The sequence below is a fragment of the Azolla caroliniana genome, unplaced genomic scaffold (genome assembly GCF_043228905.1).
Source record: "Azolla caroliniana isolate FFs.n. ecotype wild unplaced genomic scaffold, voAzoCaro1.0.p SCAF_4, whole genome shotgun sequence".
Classification (NCBI taxonomy): Eukaryota; Viridiplantae; Streptophyta; class Polypodiopsida; order Salviniales; family Salviniaceae; genus Azolla; species Azolla caroliniana.
Window position 1 is genome coordinate 25641186 of NW_028230439.1, and position 18891 is coordinate 25660076.

At 38.5% G+C, this 18891-nt stretch overlaps 2 protein-coding genes across 2 annotated transcripts; one reads left to right on the forward strand and one right to left on the reverse strand.

Annotated features, from left to right (window-relative positions):
* Window positions 1-2500: 2500 nt before the first annotated feature.
* On the forward strand, window positions 2501-8823 carry LOC147865664 (uncharacterized). The gene is made up of 4 exons (XM_087318533.1): window positions 2501-4002; window positions 4557-5625; window positions 6144-8082; window positions 8167-8823. Exons 1-4 carry the CDS (start codon window positions 2754-2756, stop codon window positions 8194-8196), a joined length of 4287 nt encoding a protein of 1428 aa, XP_087174659.1. The 5' UTR covers window positions 2501-2753; the 3' UTR covers window positions 8197-8823.
* A 2870-nt stretch (window positions 8824-11693) lies between these two features.
* On the reverse strand, window positions 11694-15495 carry LOC147865665 (jasmonate-induced oxygenase 4-like). The gene is made up of 3 exons (XM_087318534.1): window positions 14676-15495; window positions 12706-13030; window positions 11694-12302 (listed from the first exon to the last, which is right to left on the reverse strand). The coding sequence occupies exons 1-3, from the start codon at window positions 15284-15286 to the stop codon at window positions 12051-12053; spliced, it is 1188 nt and encodes a 395-aa protein (XP_087174660.1). The 5' UTR covers window positions 15287-15495; the 3' UTR covers window positions 11694-12050.
* Between the last annotated feature and the right edge of the window lie 3396 nt (window positions 15496-18891).

Genomic DNA, 18891 nt, shown 5'->3' on the forward strand with positions numbered 1-18891 from the left:
TTCTTTAGCTTCATCATAGTTTGACTTTACTGTCCAATACATTTGAACCTTTTCCCTTTCTTTAGTAACTGATATTACATATCAACAATGTTCACATAATGTAGTATCTATATATGATGGAATGTTGATGCCCCAAGAACCTTTCTCACTTCCAACCTTGTCTCACATCTTCCTTCATCTTTTGAATTGTCTTCACTGTTGCCAAAGATGCCTTGTATGTTATTGTATGATTTGTATAATCTTAAGCTTTTGATGTTGAGGATTTGTAGTTGTTAAAATGCCTTTTTATTACTTGATAGAGTTGGGTGTACTAGTTCGAGCTTCCTCAATATCCTCTAACAATTAGATATGTGATCAATCAAGTGCACACTTTTGGCACTTGAGTCAATCTTTGATCTCATATATTATCCGTCTTTGCAATCAACATTGTTATCGTTTTGAGTATAATCTCATGGACCTTTAATGGGATGTGTCATCTAAGAACAACATTGTTATCGTTTTGAGTATAATCTCATAATACCTTGTTCATCGTGTTCATGATATGAGTGACCCAATTTGTTGGGCCTTGTGGTAGATTGCACATTTTTACTAAACCTATCCAAGTCTGCACTATTGTGATACAAAGGTTGCCTATGACAAGTTGTGATTGCTGACCGAGTGAATAGATTGCCCGACCCACAAATGCTTCAATCCAATTCATAATTATGAATATTCACTTTATTGAGTACATCATTTCTAGAATCCACTCACTTTTGGAAAATAAATAAGTTTTCCATTAGATTTAGGATTATGTGACATTTTTAAATGTTGACAATTTCCTTATATATGTGTGTATCTATGAATGAGTGTTTCATTATTATTTAGCACCATCTCATTTAGCATAAAGTATGCAAACTACTTTTAAAATATATGTACATTTAAATGGCCCTTATGGCTTACATAGAGCAAGCTATTTTCAATTTGAATTGAGTGCTAATTCTTGGCAATGTGCTATTCAACTTGTGCATTTGGATTTGCTTGGTTTTTGGTTGAATTTTCATATCTAACAATGTACATCGTTCACTTGACATTGGCCTTTGTGAACCTTTCAGTGAATCTTCATATGTGTCCATGAGAGGCCGATAACTCATTTTGATGGTATATTCATATGATGCTAGGTGAACTAGTCTGACATTCTGACAAACTTCCATTTCTCTACCCGTGGACATTAAAAGGGCTTAGGTTCTATCTAACCAGAGTTTTGGGGATACACAAGGTTACCATATGGCATGGGCTTACCAAATAGTACCAATAGAAAATTGATGAACTAGGGAGGGGGTCAAACCAACAAGACTAAAGGAATGTGAAAAATTCCCAAATTTTGAGAAACCTTGTCATCTATAGGTGGAAGTACAAAAATCTACAATGACAAATTGACGAGGTTACAATCGATCAACATTCTAAGTTGTAGAAATTCATAACTTTACCAAAAGTTAGTTATTTTCTTAACATAGATATATTAAAACAACCACGACCTACCAACTCAAGTACATGTCATTTACCAATCAAAGAAGGGTTTAGATGACCAACACTAAGCTGGATGAGTGATACCCCATGTCTAAGAACAATGTTGGGTGAAGCTATTCCTCGGGACAAATGTGCTCATTTATCTCTCCACATGTAAATTCCCCTTCAATTTTGCTATGTGTAGAGAATATGTCATTGTTGTTGTTCTTCTTCTATAGAGTTAGTTGTCCATTTTTTTCGACAATCCCTAGAGTGAATTGATGTATGTATTTTCAACATGGAATCATCCTGTTAACTAATTTCAAGCAGAATGAATGCAACCTAAGCAAGGGCCTTTTTGCCACACTAACTATCAGAATAAGTCTTGACGAAATTTGACGGACGCGGTCAAACATTCGACACACATCTATAGCCGAACCAAGACGACATTACCAAACAAGGATCGAGTTTGGGGAGGGCATGTATATACATATGCCATTTGTTATATAGCGTGTGCACGTGCGATGCTTCAACTGACCGCCAGAAGGAATAAAGAAAGGGAAACGTGGCATTTGACCCGGTCTTTCATCGAGAGTGCGAGAGACGAGGGGTTGTCGTCGTGATGATGAAGCCCCCAAGAGTGATGGATTAATGAACGATTGAATCCGATTTGACTGGTATGGAAACAGAGGCTTCTGATTCCGATCCTGCACCGCGTGAGCGGAATGAAAGATTTTTCTCGAGAGAGCGGAAGGAGTGGTATGGGGCCGGTCCCTATGCCCATAAGGAACAACCCCCCCCTCCCCTGCCTCTCACCAAGACTGAATTTGATTGAACCTGCCTCTTGTGCTGAACAGAGCAAATACACATTACAAGCAAATACATACCTTCAGAGATGTCTTCTTTAACCTAAGATTATGTCTGTCAGAGACGCAGACAGAGAAAGAGAGAGAGAGAGAGAGAGACAGACAGACAGACGCACACAAACACAGCGTCATTCTCTTGATTGTGCCTTCACCCTCAGCTTCATCCAGGTATGCCTCCTTTACATCTCTTCTGATCAGATGTCTTGATCCGATTAGGGTTTAGGGTGTTTGGAGCTATAGTATTCAAAGCCGCTCTGTTTCCAACTATGATGGAGATCAAGACGAGGATCAAAGTTGCCGATAACTGAGAATTAGGGCTTCAAGTCAATCTTCAGAGGAAATGAGTAGACAACAGGGTTTGGTGTGATTACTCTGTTCTCAAAGAAAAAAAGGTTGGAGACAATGTATAATCAAAACTCAGAGATGCCTAAATTCAGACCTATACCACCAACACCAACACCATTACCATTACCACCACCACCACCACCACCATCATCATCATCGTCGTCGTCATCATCATCATCATCATCATCATCATCATCATCATCATCATCATTGTCGTCGTCATCATCAGCGGACCCTTTTGTCTCACCTTTACAACCACACTATGCTATGGTCAGACCTCATCAGTACAGTTTTCCATATCCTAGGGTTCAGACTCAACCACCATTAGGGTTCAGACCGTCTCCACCACACCTGCTAGGTTTACAAGAAACTGTAAATGTACCACATCATCCATTATCAGAAACCCTAGGTTTAAAAGGAACCCCAAATATACCAACACATCATCATCCGTCATCAGAAACCTTATCTTTACGACCTGTACCTCCCCCCTCTGCGTCATTAAATATACTAGGTGTACCACCTGTACCACGACCACTGCACTCATCCTTTCCACAACCTTCCATATCCTCACAATGGGTTGCACAGGCACATTTCCGGCCATTTCCACATCCACATGGTCATCCAAATTTGCCACCACATGGCCACCCATTCCCGCCACCAAATGTCTATCCAAATCCGCTACCACATGGATACTCATTTATATCTCCCCCACCAGGCCCATTTCAGTCTTCCTCTTTTCATCCACCTCTCCCAATAAGTTTGCCATCTGACAACCATGAACTTCCTCCTCCTCCTCCATCAAGTCCTCCTCCTCCCCCTCCTTCAAATAATGAGGAATCTTCTTCAATTCCTGATAATTCTAATCCAGACCCTCTGGCACCTCCTAGGCCAAACAATTCTGATGTCCATGTCTTGGAACCATCTTTGGTTTCCAATAAGTCTAATGTATGCCCTCCTGAGCCTCCTAGGCCTAATGATCTCGAAATGCTAAAGAATATTGATGTCTTGGCCGCCTTTGTTGCTAAGAATGGCCCCCGGTTTGAGAGCATGGCGAGGGCTCGGCAAGCAGGAGACCCAAAGTTTGCTTTTCTGTTCGAGAGCGATTCGACCCCCGAAGCTTCAATTGGTCATGAGTATTATAAATGGAGAAAACAAGTTCTTGCATTGGAAGTAGAAAAAGGAAGCATAAAAGATGGGTATTCGGAGATGTATGGATCTGTCCCAGATTCGAAGGTTGCAATTGGTCAACCTCGATTGCATGACGAAAGCAATGGTTCACCAACCATGTCAGATATGGACATGGAAGGTATGTAAAATTTCTTAACTTAATTACCGAAAGTATTAATCCAATGTCGATTCAGTTGTTGTTCTCATATGGACCCAAAACATGTAAGCTACGAAAAATTGCTTTCTGAGTCACAAAGAATATTTATGACTGATATGGATGTGGAAGATACACGAAATTGCTGCGTTATATTTACTTCTGATATGGACAGGGAAGATATGCAATTGCTTTATTAGCTAGGAAGACATTTAATGTCTGGTTTGTACATTGAAAGTATGCAATTACTTTATTACCCAAGACTATCTGTATCCTCCTTGACTTTATCTTATTATGGGAGATTTTAGGATTTTAAGCTGTTCTTATGGCATGGAAAGTATGCAATTGTTCCTAATTATCTCTCTCCGCACCTCAATTTTACCTTTGTTGTGGGCAATTCAGTAATTTTGGACTGTTTCCATGACTGCCGCAATTTTGATTTCATCTTTTTCAATGCTGATTTTGTAAAGATATGATTTTGTGCTCACTGGGCTAGATCAAGAGTCAATCGTTGATGTTTCTCTGGTACCATTTAACAGATGACTTTCTACCAACATCATCTGTGCAAAACGAACAGTCTAAAAGTATTAGTCTGGAACTAGGGGATTCTAAGGGAGAAGCAAGGGACTCTAAAGCAGAAGTAGAGGACTCTGAAGGAGAAGCAAGGGATTCTAAAGTAGAAGTAGGGGATCCTAGAGCAAGTTCTGCCATATGCCAGAATTCCCAACTGAATACAGGACCTTCAGAAGTAGAAACCTTCAGTGGTGTCTCACAATCTGAATCATTATTTGATTCCTATTCAAAGAGATGCAATATTGTGCGTAATAACGATAATAAAAGACAGAGTCTCATGAGTAGTCCTCATTCAGGGAGTCAGAAAGAAATCTCGCTGTCAAACTCAGTAAATAGAAAGAATCAAAGATCAAAAACTGGTGATAATGGTTCAAGTGTAGATATTGTTGATGATCGGGATAAATTTCATAGTAAATGGATGCAGCCTGATGATGCTATCAGCAAAGCAGTGAAGCATCATAACGTTGCAGAAGAAGCTCATGCGAAGAATGCATCATCAGCTTTGCTCTTGGGTAGAACAAGTGACTGCCTTTTCCCTGGCAGTGAAAGGACAGAACAATATTTCCAAAGCAATGCAAAAACTCCCTATGATTGTGAACAAAAGATTGCAAAATCTCCGTCACGTCCTGTCAAACAGGCATTGCCTACAACCGAGTCAGATTCATCTCAGGCTATCAAAATTAGCCATTATTCTGAACATGACACTGGACAAGGAAGTAGAAACGCTGAAGTGCATGCACAAAAGAGATCTGCTACTAATGCAGAACGTCATGAAACTAAGGATGTAGCTTTGGATAAATTTGGTAGAGTCATCAGGAAAGGGGCAGAAGAAAGTGTCTCAGATGAAGAACAATGTCGTAAAAAGCGAAGGAGAAGCTACAGCAGAAGTAGAAGCAGTAGTAGAAGCATAAGTCGAAGTCCATCCGAACAATCAAGGAGAAATGTAAGTCGTAGCCCTTCATCAGAACGATGGAAAAGAAGGCGAAGTTTTAGCCGATCACCTGTTAGGAGAGGGAGGAGGAGCCGATCGTGGAGGTTTGCAAGTTTAATTTATTGTTTTTTTATCTTGATCATATACATATACCTGTACATCTGCATCTACATGCAAGTACACAAACAAATCAGAAAATTTCATTTTTGTAGTTCTTGTCTTTTATCTTATCCTCTTCCCTCTCTCATAAAAAACACTTTATCTATACTCTGGATCAATAACCAATCAATACTTTCTATTACAATATTAGGGACAAAATAAATCTCTTCAATCCATGACTGGACCGCAGAGTGTCAGGGAACCTCAGACACACATCCCATAGAAGTACATGCAAATACACATACACACAACAGATACATACATAGACACGTATGCATGTGTCTTTGTGTCTATATAAGTACATACATGCAATAATTTGTTTGCAGTACATAGCCTGTTTTGTCAACATGAAATTCTTGTGTTTGACAACATAAAGCTTCATGATATTTGTAAATTTTAATACCTGTCTATAGTATGCGGAACTCCAATATGTTAACATCCTATATGTTTAATTTCTACATAGTCGCTCACCACCACGTCGACGGAGGAATTACAGCAGGTCACCTTCACGGGAGGCAAAATGGAGAACAGAACAAGATAGGAGGAATGATCATGATCCTTATGGAAGGGGAAGGAGAGATGGAAGACAAAGTGGCCATAATGTTTCCTTTAATTATGCAAGGGGTTGGAACGCTAGAAGATTCTCTCATCAAGACAGGGAGACAGTCAAAGAACAAGCTATGCCTTATGTAAAGGATGATGAAGAGCGTTCCCTCAGAAATGATGATGTTGGCCACGAACCATATGGTCTGAACCAGCAACAATTGCCACACTTTAGTGCAGATTACCAAGTAGATTCAATCATTTCGAATAAAGGAGATCGAGGCTCAGGATCACATGACAGAGAAAGAAATCCCCATTTGAAGTTACACCATAATGACATAAGGAATCAGCCCACTGAAAAAGCATCTAACATTCTCAAGAATTTGAGTGCAACACCCAATGTCTCAGACCATGAGGTGGTTGAAGGTATGAATTTTAAAGCTATTGGAATACCTGATGAAACTGGTGGAAAAACTATGGATGTGGAGGGGAGGGATTTAAATGTAGAAGTGACTACTGTCCCGGAACTTAGTTTGGAATCAAAGTTTTCTGAGAGAAATGACCAGGATGGCCAACTTAAAAGTCACATAAAAGTAAATGAAGTCATTAGGTCTCCTATTGCTGGTTCACAGGGAAGTTTATCTGGTCATCAACACATTCAGAATGAGCAAATGCATAAGACAACACTTTCTTATCAGCACCAACATGCAATGAGGCCAGGGAACATGCCCTTGAACCAAGTTTCCCCTCTTACACCCCCCAATATCAATGCCTTCACAAACTCAAGCAATTTCTCTACTGGAATATTTAATCCACCACAATTATTAACAAGCCAAGAACATCGTTTTATGGATATGAATGCAGTGCCTTCTCGATCAGTTTCTGGGAACCATACAAATTTTACCAGCACCCCTATGCATAGGCCATTATATCCCTCTCACCCACCACCTCATGGGACCTCATCCTATTTATCATCTATCTTATCTCAACCTGGTTTTACACAAGGTATACATCAGCAATCTGCATTACCCAACCTCGACATGCAAAACTTTGCTTTACATTATCCGGAGAAAAATTCAGAGTCAGGCCAACATGGATTCACAGTTGATGTTTCCTTACCGAGAGAGGATTCAAATCACCGTCCCTTTGCAAGTGATACATCGAAGCAATTTATATCTCCAAATTCAGGGAAGAGTTCTCAACATACATTTTCAAGGCCTTCAATCATGCCATTGAGCTCTGGCTCTTATAGCTCCGTGACAGTAGAACAGTCTTCTGCATATTCATACTCTCTTACAACGATACCACCCCTCAACCTCCCGAGTGGACTGGAAATGTCTACATTGCATGAACCACATGATTCTTCATCTGATGCCCTTGCTCCGGGGACATCTTGTTCTATGAAAGAAAACTCAAACAAGAATCCCACACTTAGTGTAGTGGTGCTGGAAAATGCTAGTCCAGCTATGAATTCAGAGAAGTCCAACCAATTTACCAAGAAGTTAGCAGCAGAAAACACACCTCATGATGTTGGCATAGTAGAGAATGTTAGTCCTCCTGCAGGAGATTGGAGTCCAGGAGGAGGGGCAGAAGCTGGAAATGACGAGGCAAAGCCTCAAAGTAAGAAGAGCATCCGTGGGCTAAAATTGCTTCGGAGTGCAGTTGCTGATCAAGTGAAACTATTGCTCAAACCAACATGGAGAGAAGGACACATGAGCAAAGATGCCTATAAAACCATTGTCAAGAAGGCAGTGGAGAAAGTTACAGGGAATATGCCAAGCCATCACATTCCAAAATCACAGGAAAAAATCGATCAGTTTATGTCGGTCTCTAATCCGAAGATTTCCAAGCTAGTAAAGGTTGTATTTTTACCCTGGTGACTAATTTTGGAATTTTTGGAAGAACACATTTTCATCTGATCGATTCCTTGCTGCTTTTAACAGGGTTATGTTGACAAATATCTCAAGCTATAATTGATTCTTCAGGTTACGCAAAGACTTTAACGTATCACTTATGTGATGGCTACGTATCCAAGAATGTCTTGATATGGGACTCACTTCAACAGCAAGTAATTTCATGCTCTATCAGGCTGTTGAGGGGTGGCAGCTCTTTTATGCACTTCATTCCGACTGTCTTCCATAGACAAATCAAGAATCTCAGCCAATACATAACAAGAAGAAATTTCATCCTTGAGTATATTCTGTTCCATGCTGAATGACATTTTCTCTTTACATCGGCACATCTGGCATGGTTTCATATAATTTAAATAAGTGTAGTCAACAGGAGGTCCAAGAATCTTGGCCATATTTTCTTGGGTTAATTTTTTCTACAAGATTGGCGGATCCATAGTGTTTAAGATTAGCAGATCCATAGTGTTCTCTATAACAGATGTATGAATTCGTCACGATGTGAGTCTGCAACAAGAAATTTATTCATGTAATGCATATTTTCAAGGTACGTCCCAGATCAATACCCTAGTTTCATTCTGGGCCTAAATGTAACAATTTTGGTTTAGAGAGTTAGCATCTCACTGCTCCTCTAATCCATGTAAAAAGCAGCTTCTTTCTTTTTGCTAATGATAAAAGCTCCATTAAAAAATATATGCTGCTTCTTATACAGCTGAAACGATGTCTTATGTTTTGCCAGCATTCGAAATTATTGCATCTCAATAAAAACATTGAAGCTATTTGATGCAAAATGCTTTCACACTCCTGGGAAACATGAATGTTTTATCATCTTTATGTGATTTTAAGCCATGAAATGCAATTATTTATCATTTATACGCCCAAAAACTCCTGTAAATATTCAAAATGTTTATGCTATTTGCCACAGTTAATAAACAGACAGTCGTCTAATAGCAGTCTACATATAGTTTCTAGTGAAATCTCGTTTCTCATTCTGTTCTCTTCATTATAGTGGAAGTTTATCCCAATGTATGGAATTTGGATGCGTGGTTTGATAAGAATTGTGCTCCCTTTGTTTGAATGTGTCAATGTAGCATCTGAATTATTCAACAATCCATATGGATGTAAAAGGGGCTATGTAATGCATAATATTATTCAGTGGTTACTTCAGCTACCACAGGTATCTTAGTTGTGAGTATGTCTGTGGGTTCCCTTGTCTGTTTACAGATGGAATAATTTTAGAACATTATTAGTTGAGCTGCTGCGTTGGACATGCATTATCTGATGGCCGAGATTGGTGTCTATGTACTTCCTCTTTCATCATTATGCTTCCACTCGTCTTTTTTTACTGCCGAGATTTGTAGACTGATTATTGTTGTTTATTATGTTTCTAAGATTTGAAATGTTTTCCCTGTTAGAAAGAGTTGATCAAATCAATCATGCAATTTAAGTTTACAGCAGCTGGGAGAAATTGATCTCAAGCATTAATGGAGGTGGTTGCATAAATTTGGGTGCACTGCACTCATACTGATGCGGCATGACATTTTGATCTAGCTTTTTGACATTAGTGCACTTCTTCAATGGTCACTGATTCTGCATACCTGAAAGTGGAGGGAGCATATGAACAACACCATACAACAATAGTTTTTTACCATTGTCTCCTTGGATGCATTTTGTTTTGATGGAAACTGTGACTGATAACAATATTCATATTAGCTTAAATATCTTTATGCCTAATGGTGTGCAACTTTTGATCAAGAAGGTTTAGATGTAAATTTAAAAAATACAATCTGCTAGTATTTGCAACCCACATGAAAGTAAAGAAAATATTTCATGCAGTAATTATCTTATGTTTTTTCCATTGTTATGATTCTCATTCGTGACAGTCAATATATATGAAATAAGCAAAAGAGAAGGGAGCACTTTCGACAGAAGTCAGTGTGAATGATTACGACAAGAAAAGAACACTGAGAGCCATTCAATGCTAGTGGGCAAGAAAAAGATCTTTTTAACGTCCAGAGAGACCAGTGTGATCTATGAGATGGGGCCTGGCCCATGGCAATGAGTGAATAGGTGGATTGAAGCATGGTGCGGAATTGTCGAGGGTGCTGGGAACTACTGATGGATACAAACAAATGTAATGAAAGAAGATTGGGTTTTTTTTGCCATTTACTACGAAGTTTAGATGAAATGGCATTGAAGGTTATCTGTCAAATGACCTTCCACAATCATGGCAAGGAACAGAAGAACTCCATTGGAAATTTATGTATCTTGGACGCTGGAGATACTGAATTAAGTAGACTCTTAAGCAGGAAATGTTTTCTCAATGGTGTACCACTCAAACAACTTCCAGAAATCAGGTGTAATCATGATCAGAAAATATTTGAGGATGTGTGAGACCATGCAATCAATCATCTTCTGAAGGGCGATCAGAACAAGGAAAATTGAGAGGACAGAGAAGGAGCATGTGTAAGGGATGATTATAACGGTGATCGGATTGTGGCAGGACCAATGAGAAGTGCTAATATTTATCTTAGAGCCTAGAGAGTCTGTTATCATTGCAAGATTTTCTGTAACAGCCAGTCATTCCTTTTATTTTATATTTCATCTTCAATGAATGTAAATGTTATTCTACTCAAATACCTGATGTGAAGGCTCAAGCAATGGCAAATAAGATAGCAATTGACATCAAAGAGATGCAGGAGTGACAAAAGAGATGCATTTTGTTTGGATTTTATTTCCCTCACAGTTGCACATTGGCTTTATGCTGAGCTCAGTAATTCTTTTTTCACGGTTATTTGGGTCATGTATATGGTTATTGGATATTAGCCACTGCAGGGTTGTCTATAGTGTTGAGATTCATTGCCTATGGGTCTCTTCTCATCGCTTCTCATTCTGGATTGCCGATATCGAGTATCTTTCTCAGGGAGGTGTTCACTTATCTTATGAGCGGTAATTTGTCACACCATGTGTTTATGACTACATATATTTATGTTTATGCTTATCTTCCGGCACCTTGATGTCTGCCTGATAATGAGTTACCATGACAATGACATAGTTTAGACATGCTGTTTTCAGTCATGCAGCTTATATTCAAAATTTGGGCCACGGGTGCAGTTGCACAGCATGGCAACGACCATCTGGAGACAAATTTGGTGGAAAACCACATAGTAGAGCAAATGAAAATTATTAAATTCCTGATTGAATTACTCATATCTAATTGATGTTTTACTCATATATTATTATTCGATTCGAAAATAACTGTGAAACGGCGAAGTAATGTAATATAGTTAGCTCCTCATTAGCAAATACCATCCATCACATTTAAAATGTCATGAGAATGACCTCACTCATACTGACCCAGAAATCATCATGATTGGAATTAGTCACCTCAATCATAGTCATCATCATAACACAATATAGTTAACTCTTCATTAGCAAATACCATCCATCACATTTAAATGTCATGAGAATGATCTCACTCATATTGACCCAGCAATCGTCATGATTGGAATTAGTCACCTAGATCATAGTCATCATCATAACAATCAGAGTCGCAATGAATATGAGCAATCAATCAAAGATCCAGTCTTAATGACTCTTTTTCTCTCTCTGTGGAAATGTTTATCAAAAAATAAATGATTTCTCAACAAAGGTAAGTTCAGCTTCAATCAGAGTCACCATGATCACAATCACAATTATAAACATAAACCACAATCAGGTCGTAAGAAACATTTGATCCAATCACCATGAATATAAGCTACTAATCAAAGAGTCTCAATGAATCTCTTTCTCTGTCTCACTCTATGTGGAAATGTTTATCAACAGTTGTTTCAGCCTTGTTTCCAAATAAAGTTCTGGAGTATAATTGACGATGTCTCAACAAAGATAGATTCAACAGTGTTGATCAGAGACCATGAACACTAGGAAGATGAGTTTTTGAAGGATTCAACATACCCCTTTCCATCAAGACCCTTTTTGAAGAAGGATGCCAGGAATTCACCAAATGTCATTGGTCTATACAAGGGTGGGTGATGTTCATCCAATAAAGCTGGGGCAGGTGAAATGACGGTGTCATCGGCGGGATTACAAAATACTGCGATCGTCATGCGAGGCTCATGCTTGTTGACAATGGCACGATGCTCCACACTCTTATACTTTCCATTGCTTATGATCTTATACACAACAATGAAATCACAAATACATATCTTGCATAAGAAAACCAGATACCCACACAAACATTCTCATTGCATCAGTTCATTTACATGATTATTCATTTCTTGAATTTAGACTAGAATTATTGAAACCATCGAAGGATGATTATACATGTGTAATGTACGAGACTAAATTTACATGTATACTGTCATGGATTAAGCATTACCATTGCATACATGTCACATATCATGTTAGTATATATGGTGTATTCCCAACCAATGTTGTTACTTCACACACCATAAATGCCAACATTTTCCCTCGTGAACATTTCATGTGAATTTTAATGTTAGCAATACTTATGTGTGAATCCTTGATGCACATAATGGGGTTTATAGGATTCAATTAAACGAAAGGTATGTGTACCTGTAGTTGATCCCCAATGTTGACAGACAAAGCATTTGGGATGGACTTGACCAAAACCCAATTATCTCCTTTCTTCAACTCCAAACCAGGGACGTCGTCTTGTAATAAAAATGTCAAACCTCCGGCATCCGAATGAGATCCCAAACCCAGGGTCAAATGAGGTTGAGGACAAGGTGGGTAGTAGTTTATCCTAAGAACATGGCTTGCACCTTTGCCAAAGGCTTTGTCAAGGTAAGATGGTTCCAATCCAAGATTGATCGATAACACCGACATCAAAACTCTATACAACTTATGAACCTCTCGACTATATTCATCCATCACAGACCTGTTGAGAATCACACAAACTATAACAAGTTGTCATCACTCTATACAACTTATGAACCTCTCAATAATATTCATCTATCATAGACATGTCGAGAACCATGGAAACACGGAAAAGTGGTTGCTGTTAATACTTGTTAAACATTAGTTATGCAAATTTGGAACTTTCAATTTGGTAGCTTCAAGATTCTTCCACATGCAATAGGAACTGCAACTTATATGGATGACCTTGAAATACTTAGAATGCATAAAAGTATGTAATTCTTTCTATTTATTACATGCGTTGATCTTGTGGTATTCAATGATATGTTTGGTGTAGCCAAAGGCTTCGAAAATCCCATTCTTACTGATGTTGACATGTACAACTTTATCCCATGTGAATGTCTCTATATAATATGAACCTGTGAGACTTCAAGTGAGATGTAGGATACAAAGGATACCCTCTAGGATAGAAGGATACCCATAAATGTTGATTATTTCCTATGGTTAAAAAGGCAATGTTTAATGATAGTCTTACCATCATCAATATGTCGTTAATTCTTTCTATGATCCACATGCTTTCCAATGATAGATCTTCTATGTTTGTCAAGAGGGTATCATAGGTGGTCTCGGGCATCTCCTATCCATGAGTTCTTTCGCTCTAAGACTTCCAAAAATGATACCTTTAGGTTAGCTCATTCGCCTCTCATTTTACTCTATATTGGTTAAGTGTGTTGTGGCACTAGTGCCATGTGAGGGATGCAAGTGAAACCCAATGTTGTTCCAATGGGTATGAGATTATCTTATCTTTCAATATGGTTGATACGTGCCTCTAAAGTTTAATGAAATAGAATCACAATTACTTTTGGCGGATGAATTGCACGAGATAGATGGGCAATGGTCTGAACCACTCCACAATGGTGAGATTATTATTAAAATGTACAATAATTACATTACCTTATTATTAAAACATACTGAACCATGGGAGAAATTGCAAGTAGCAACAAGGGGTAGTTTGTATGTTACCCTACCGTGTTGGGAGAGTATCCTTTGTATTTCACTTAAAATATACTTGGAAAGCCCTTAGGAATCATGAAGGGGGTTTAAGTAGTTGTGGGCATTTGAAAATGGGTTAGTGTAAAGTTTCATGTCACGACCCTAGCTGGACATATTCCCATGGAGGGTGATGTTTTGCCTTAGAATGCAAGTTGATCTCTCCATCTTTTAAATAACTATGCCCTTTCCTGATCCATCACATGTGATCACTTCTTCTGATCTAGTTATCACCATACTCCTTTGCTACCATATGCCTTTCGACACTTATCAATGCTCATCACCAATGCACAAGTTTTTCCACACCCCCATATCTAAGAGAGGAAACTCCAACATGGAAAAGGATTACCAATACAATCAACATCGAAACTAATAATAGATCTAAGTGCATTCACATCAAACTACAAACACAGATTTGCACATTTTGGCAACGAGCTATAGCATCAATACATAAACAAACACAGATAGTTAAGTACATGAATACATTCACAATGCTTTACCATTGATTGGACAAAGTAAGACCTATCATGTCGACGTGACCATCAAGAGACCACAAACCCACCAAAAATTTATAGGGACAAAGTCAAAGAAAGAAAGATAGCTCAAATGACACTGACCGATAAGATTGAGGTTTTTCGGGCCAAATCTCGTCCATGTCTCGGTCCTCCGGAGGCCAAACATAGTGAAGAAAGTAGTCACCCCAATCTAGGATACTATGTTTGGAGGTTCCCATGCGACTACCATATCCGGTGAGGGCATGTGGGGAATTCGCGTACACTTGTTTGTCAACAAGGGGTAGATCGAAGAATTGGGCTGCCACGTGTCTCACACGTGCCAACAAGGACGGGGAGAGGGTGTGGTTGATGAGTTGGAAGAAGCCCCATTCCTCGCACGCAATGGCCACCTCATCCATCACGTGGCACTTCCTTAAAGACTCGATGTCTCCAAGGCCTAGGAAATCAATGATGGGTGGTGAGTCCATAAGTTTGTTAGCACTAGTAGGAGTACCAGTAAAGTTGGTCAATATGGTTGGTTCTTCTTCTTCCCCCTCATTGAGTTTTGAACCTAATTGTGTCGAAACAAGATGTGACATTGGTCTATCCTTGAATGGCCTTATGTAGACATTTGGGACCTCATGGATCTCGTGTTTCTCGACAAGCTCTTGAACGCTCTGCATTGGTTCATCCCACTCGAGGTCGGAATCAGAGGTCAAGGAGGTGGTTTCCATAGAAGATTGGGATTAGGCCTCAAATTGAAGAATATAACAATATTGGGATCGATACAAGTATATATGGATGGGTCTTGTTAATGATGGATCAAAGATCGGGGTGATGGGTATTGGAAGTTAGCCATTGCTTAATGATGTTATTGATACCATAGCCAAAAATTCTTGATGATGATGACGATCCATGAGTCACAAAAGCCTTAAGTTTTTGGAAGTGTCACTATTGCTTATGTTAAGAACCCAACAACAAAGAATCAAATACAAAGCCAACTTTTTTTCTTCTTTTGTTTTGTTTTTTGATACCATCAAAAGAAAAAGGTGGTGGGTAGGTGTCACTTTAAAATCAAAGACCTATGTATCATCCATTTATTCTTTATTAGTGTTTTTTTTTTGCAATCTTAGATGCTCAATGCTTGCATCCGACATGGTTCCTTTGTGTGTGTGTGTGTGTGTGTGTGTGTGTGTGTGTTCCTTCCAACGAACCCTTTATGTAGCCATTCGTTTATTGAAAGTCTTTAATCTTGGTCACATATCATATTATCTCTATTGGTATACATTGTTCATTCCAATGTCATTGTGTTCATTCTATTGATGATTCCTTAAAGTTTGTCATTCTCCTGTAGACACTTTTTATGCCCTATTCTCTATATTTCTAATCTTGATCACATCTTTGTATAACTTATAAGCATCATTCATGTATGTATGTGCATGTGTTTGTGTGTTCCTTCCAACAATCCTTTATGTTTAACGTACAACTATTTAGTCACTTTTTATGCTTCATTTTTTTATGCCCTAATATTGACAATGGTGGTTAATCTTCATTGTGAGTTTTCACATAATTGTGTGGTGGAAATCAAGTGTTTCAAGGTTGGAACCTTGAAAGTCCTAGAGAGAGGGAAAAGAACATTTACGAGATGGAGTAGCCTACATGGAGAACATATATAGTTGAGATGATTGTGTCAAGTGGAGATCATGAGACTAAGTTCAATACACCAATGTTTTATGTATACACAATCATGAGTTCAATACACCATTGTAGTATGTATACAAATCATGAGTTCAATACACCAATATAGTAGGTATGACCTAATAGCTTACAACAGGAAGTTGAATAAAATGAGAGACAGAGACACACACTAGAAGGTCATGGGTTCAATCCCTACATTTCATAGTGGGATCTAGTAAATTAACAGGATATGAATGTAGGAAATAGAGAGGTGAGGAAATTGGGTCTCAAACCCAAGAGCAAAGGTTAGTAGTGTAACATACAACTAGGGTAAGATGATTACAATAAAAAACAGAGAGAGAGTCGATGTCAAACACACAACTTGGCTATGTTAACATTCTTTGGCTTTGTTGCCATTCTTTCTTGAAGTCAACATTAAACACATAACTACAATGTTGTAAGCAAAATATTTCCTATTCTACCATTATCCTATATATTCATAAGTTTTGTCTATAGAAAGAGGTAATGCTTTCACATTGTGTTTTAGCACATAAATTATTGTTATCGTAGGATTGCAGTGGGTGAGAAATTGTATCTTTTTAATTTGATAGAACTTCATATCTTTGTTTGAAATCATGTACCCTTTAAAAAGTGGTTTATGAGAAATATAAAACACGTTCATAAGTTTTGTCTATAGAAAGAGGTAATGCTTTCACATTGTGTTTTAGCACATAAATTATTGTTATCGTATGCTTGCAGTGGGTGAGAAATTGTATCTTTTTAATTTGATAGAACTTCATATCTTTGTTTGAAATCATGTACCCTTTAAAAAGTGGTTTATGAGAAATATAAAACACGTTCATAAGTTTTGTCTATAGAAAGAGGTAATGCTTTCACATTGTGTTTTAGCACATAAATTATTGTTATCGTATGCTTGCAGTGGGTGAGAAATTGTATCTTTTTAATTTGATAGAACTTCATATCTTTGTTTGAAATCATGTACCCTTTAAAAAGTGGTTTATGAGAAATATAAAACACGTGGAACCATGTTGCATGTCGAGAGGAAGCTACCCTTATGTGTACAATTTATTATGACGGAAATCCTAATCATGATCCCATGAGATGCTTTCACGTCACTTTATGTCATTTTTCCAAACTGTGTCATCAGCATCGGGGGTATTTTGTGGGAATCATTCACACTTTGGAATTGAACAACATGGTGTATACCATGAGCATGATCATTTAATCAAAGGAATATTTGCTAATGATATGATTACATGATTATTTTTAAACTTGTAGGCTTCATGTTTCATCCCAGAACTCTTGCTCGGTAATTTAATCTATATTATGTATTTACATTGCAAAATTATTGAAACAATCAATGAATCAAGTCTTGGTAATTTAATCTATGATCATCATCATCGACAATTTACTAGACATGTGCGTTTCTACAAAGAACCAGATCCGTATCCCCTAAGTGCTTGCTGGACAAGCAAATGTGAACACATCCTCCCCTCAAAGAACTCTTGAGTTGCACAACATTTGCAACCTTGTCTAAAATATGGTTGGTTGGTGAAGCCCCTCATCACTTTAAGGAACTCATGGCTTGAGAACACGAACTTCATAAATTTGACATGCACTTGAACCACCAATGTGAGTATAAAATATCCACTTGAACAAAGACATATACGTCGATAAAAATGTTTGCTCTGTGAGGCAAAGCCCAAAGGGTTAACAAGAACTTTTGAATGAAATTCTCATCAATACTATCTGTTTATGGCTCAACACCTATTTGAACAATATTGAGGATTATCATTGATAGTATAGAAATAGTAACGGATTAGAGTGTCCTTACGTAGAGACGCTTAGTAAACTGAAATGGAAAAATACATGCTAGTACAATAAGATATAATTACATTTATCTAAGGAATGGGAAAATACATACCAGTACAACAATATATCATAGATTTATTTGATGGGTCCGTTGGTCAAACGATCTAGAGAGCCACCTAAGAGGCAAGGTAAGTAACAAGGTATCTGGCACATAGGTATGAAATGCAAGGGAAAATGAGGAGGACATGGACATGGTGATGAGGAGTGGAGGAGGCGGCGGAGTGAAGTTGTCCGGTATGAAACCAAGCGAGAGGCTTCCAGCGAGGTGTGAACATGAGGAAGGCTAAGAAAAAGGGACACTATATTATGTGTGTATATATCAGACATAATTAGATGTGGATGTAAATGCAAATATGTAGAGGGTTTTTATGAGATGGAAGTGATATAGGTTGTTAGGTTTTAGATCTCAATTGAGGATGTGGTGGTGGTTACTAGTGCCTGAATGTTTTGTGATGCGGGGGAGGGTGGTGAACAGGAGGAGGAGGCGGAGGGTGGAAATGGACAACAGCAGGAGGAGGAGGAGGAGGAGGAGGAGGAGAATGGTGATGGGGATGGGGATGGTGATGGCGTGGGGGCGATGGCGGATGATGATGATGATGATGATGGGGAGGTGGAGGTGGAGGTGGATGATGGGGAGGGGGAGGGGGATGGAGAGGGACATGTGGAGGCGATGGATGAAGAGAGGCTATTACAACACGAGCAAGAGGAGCAGGAGGAGGAGGAGGAGGAGGAGGATGATGGTGATTGTGGTGGTGCTGCTGGTGATGAC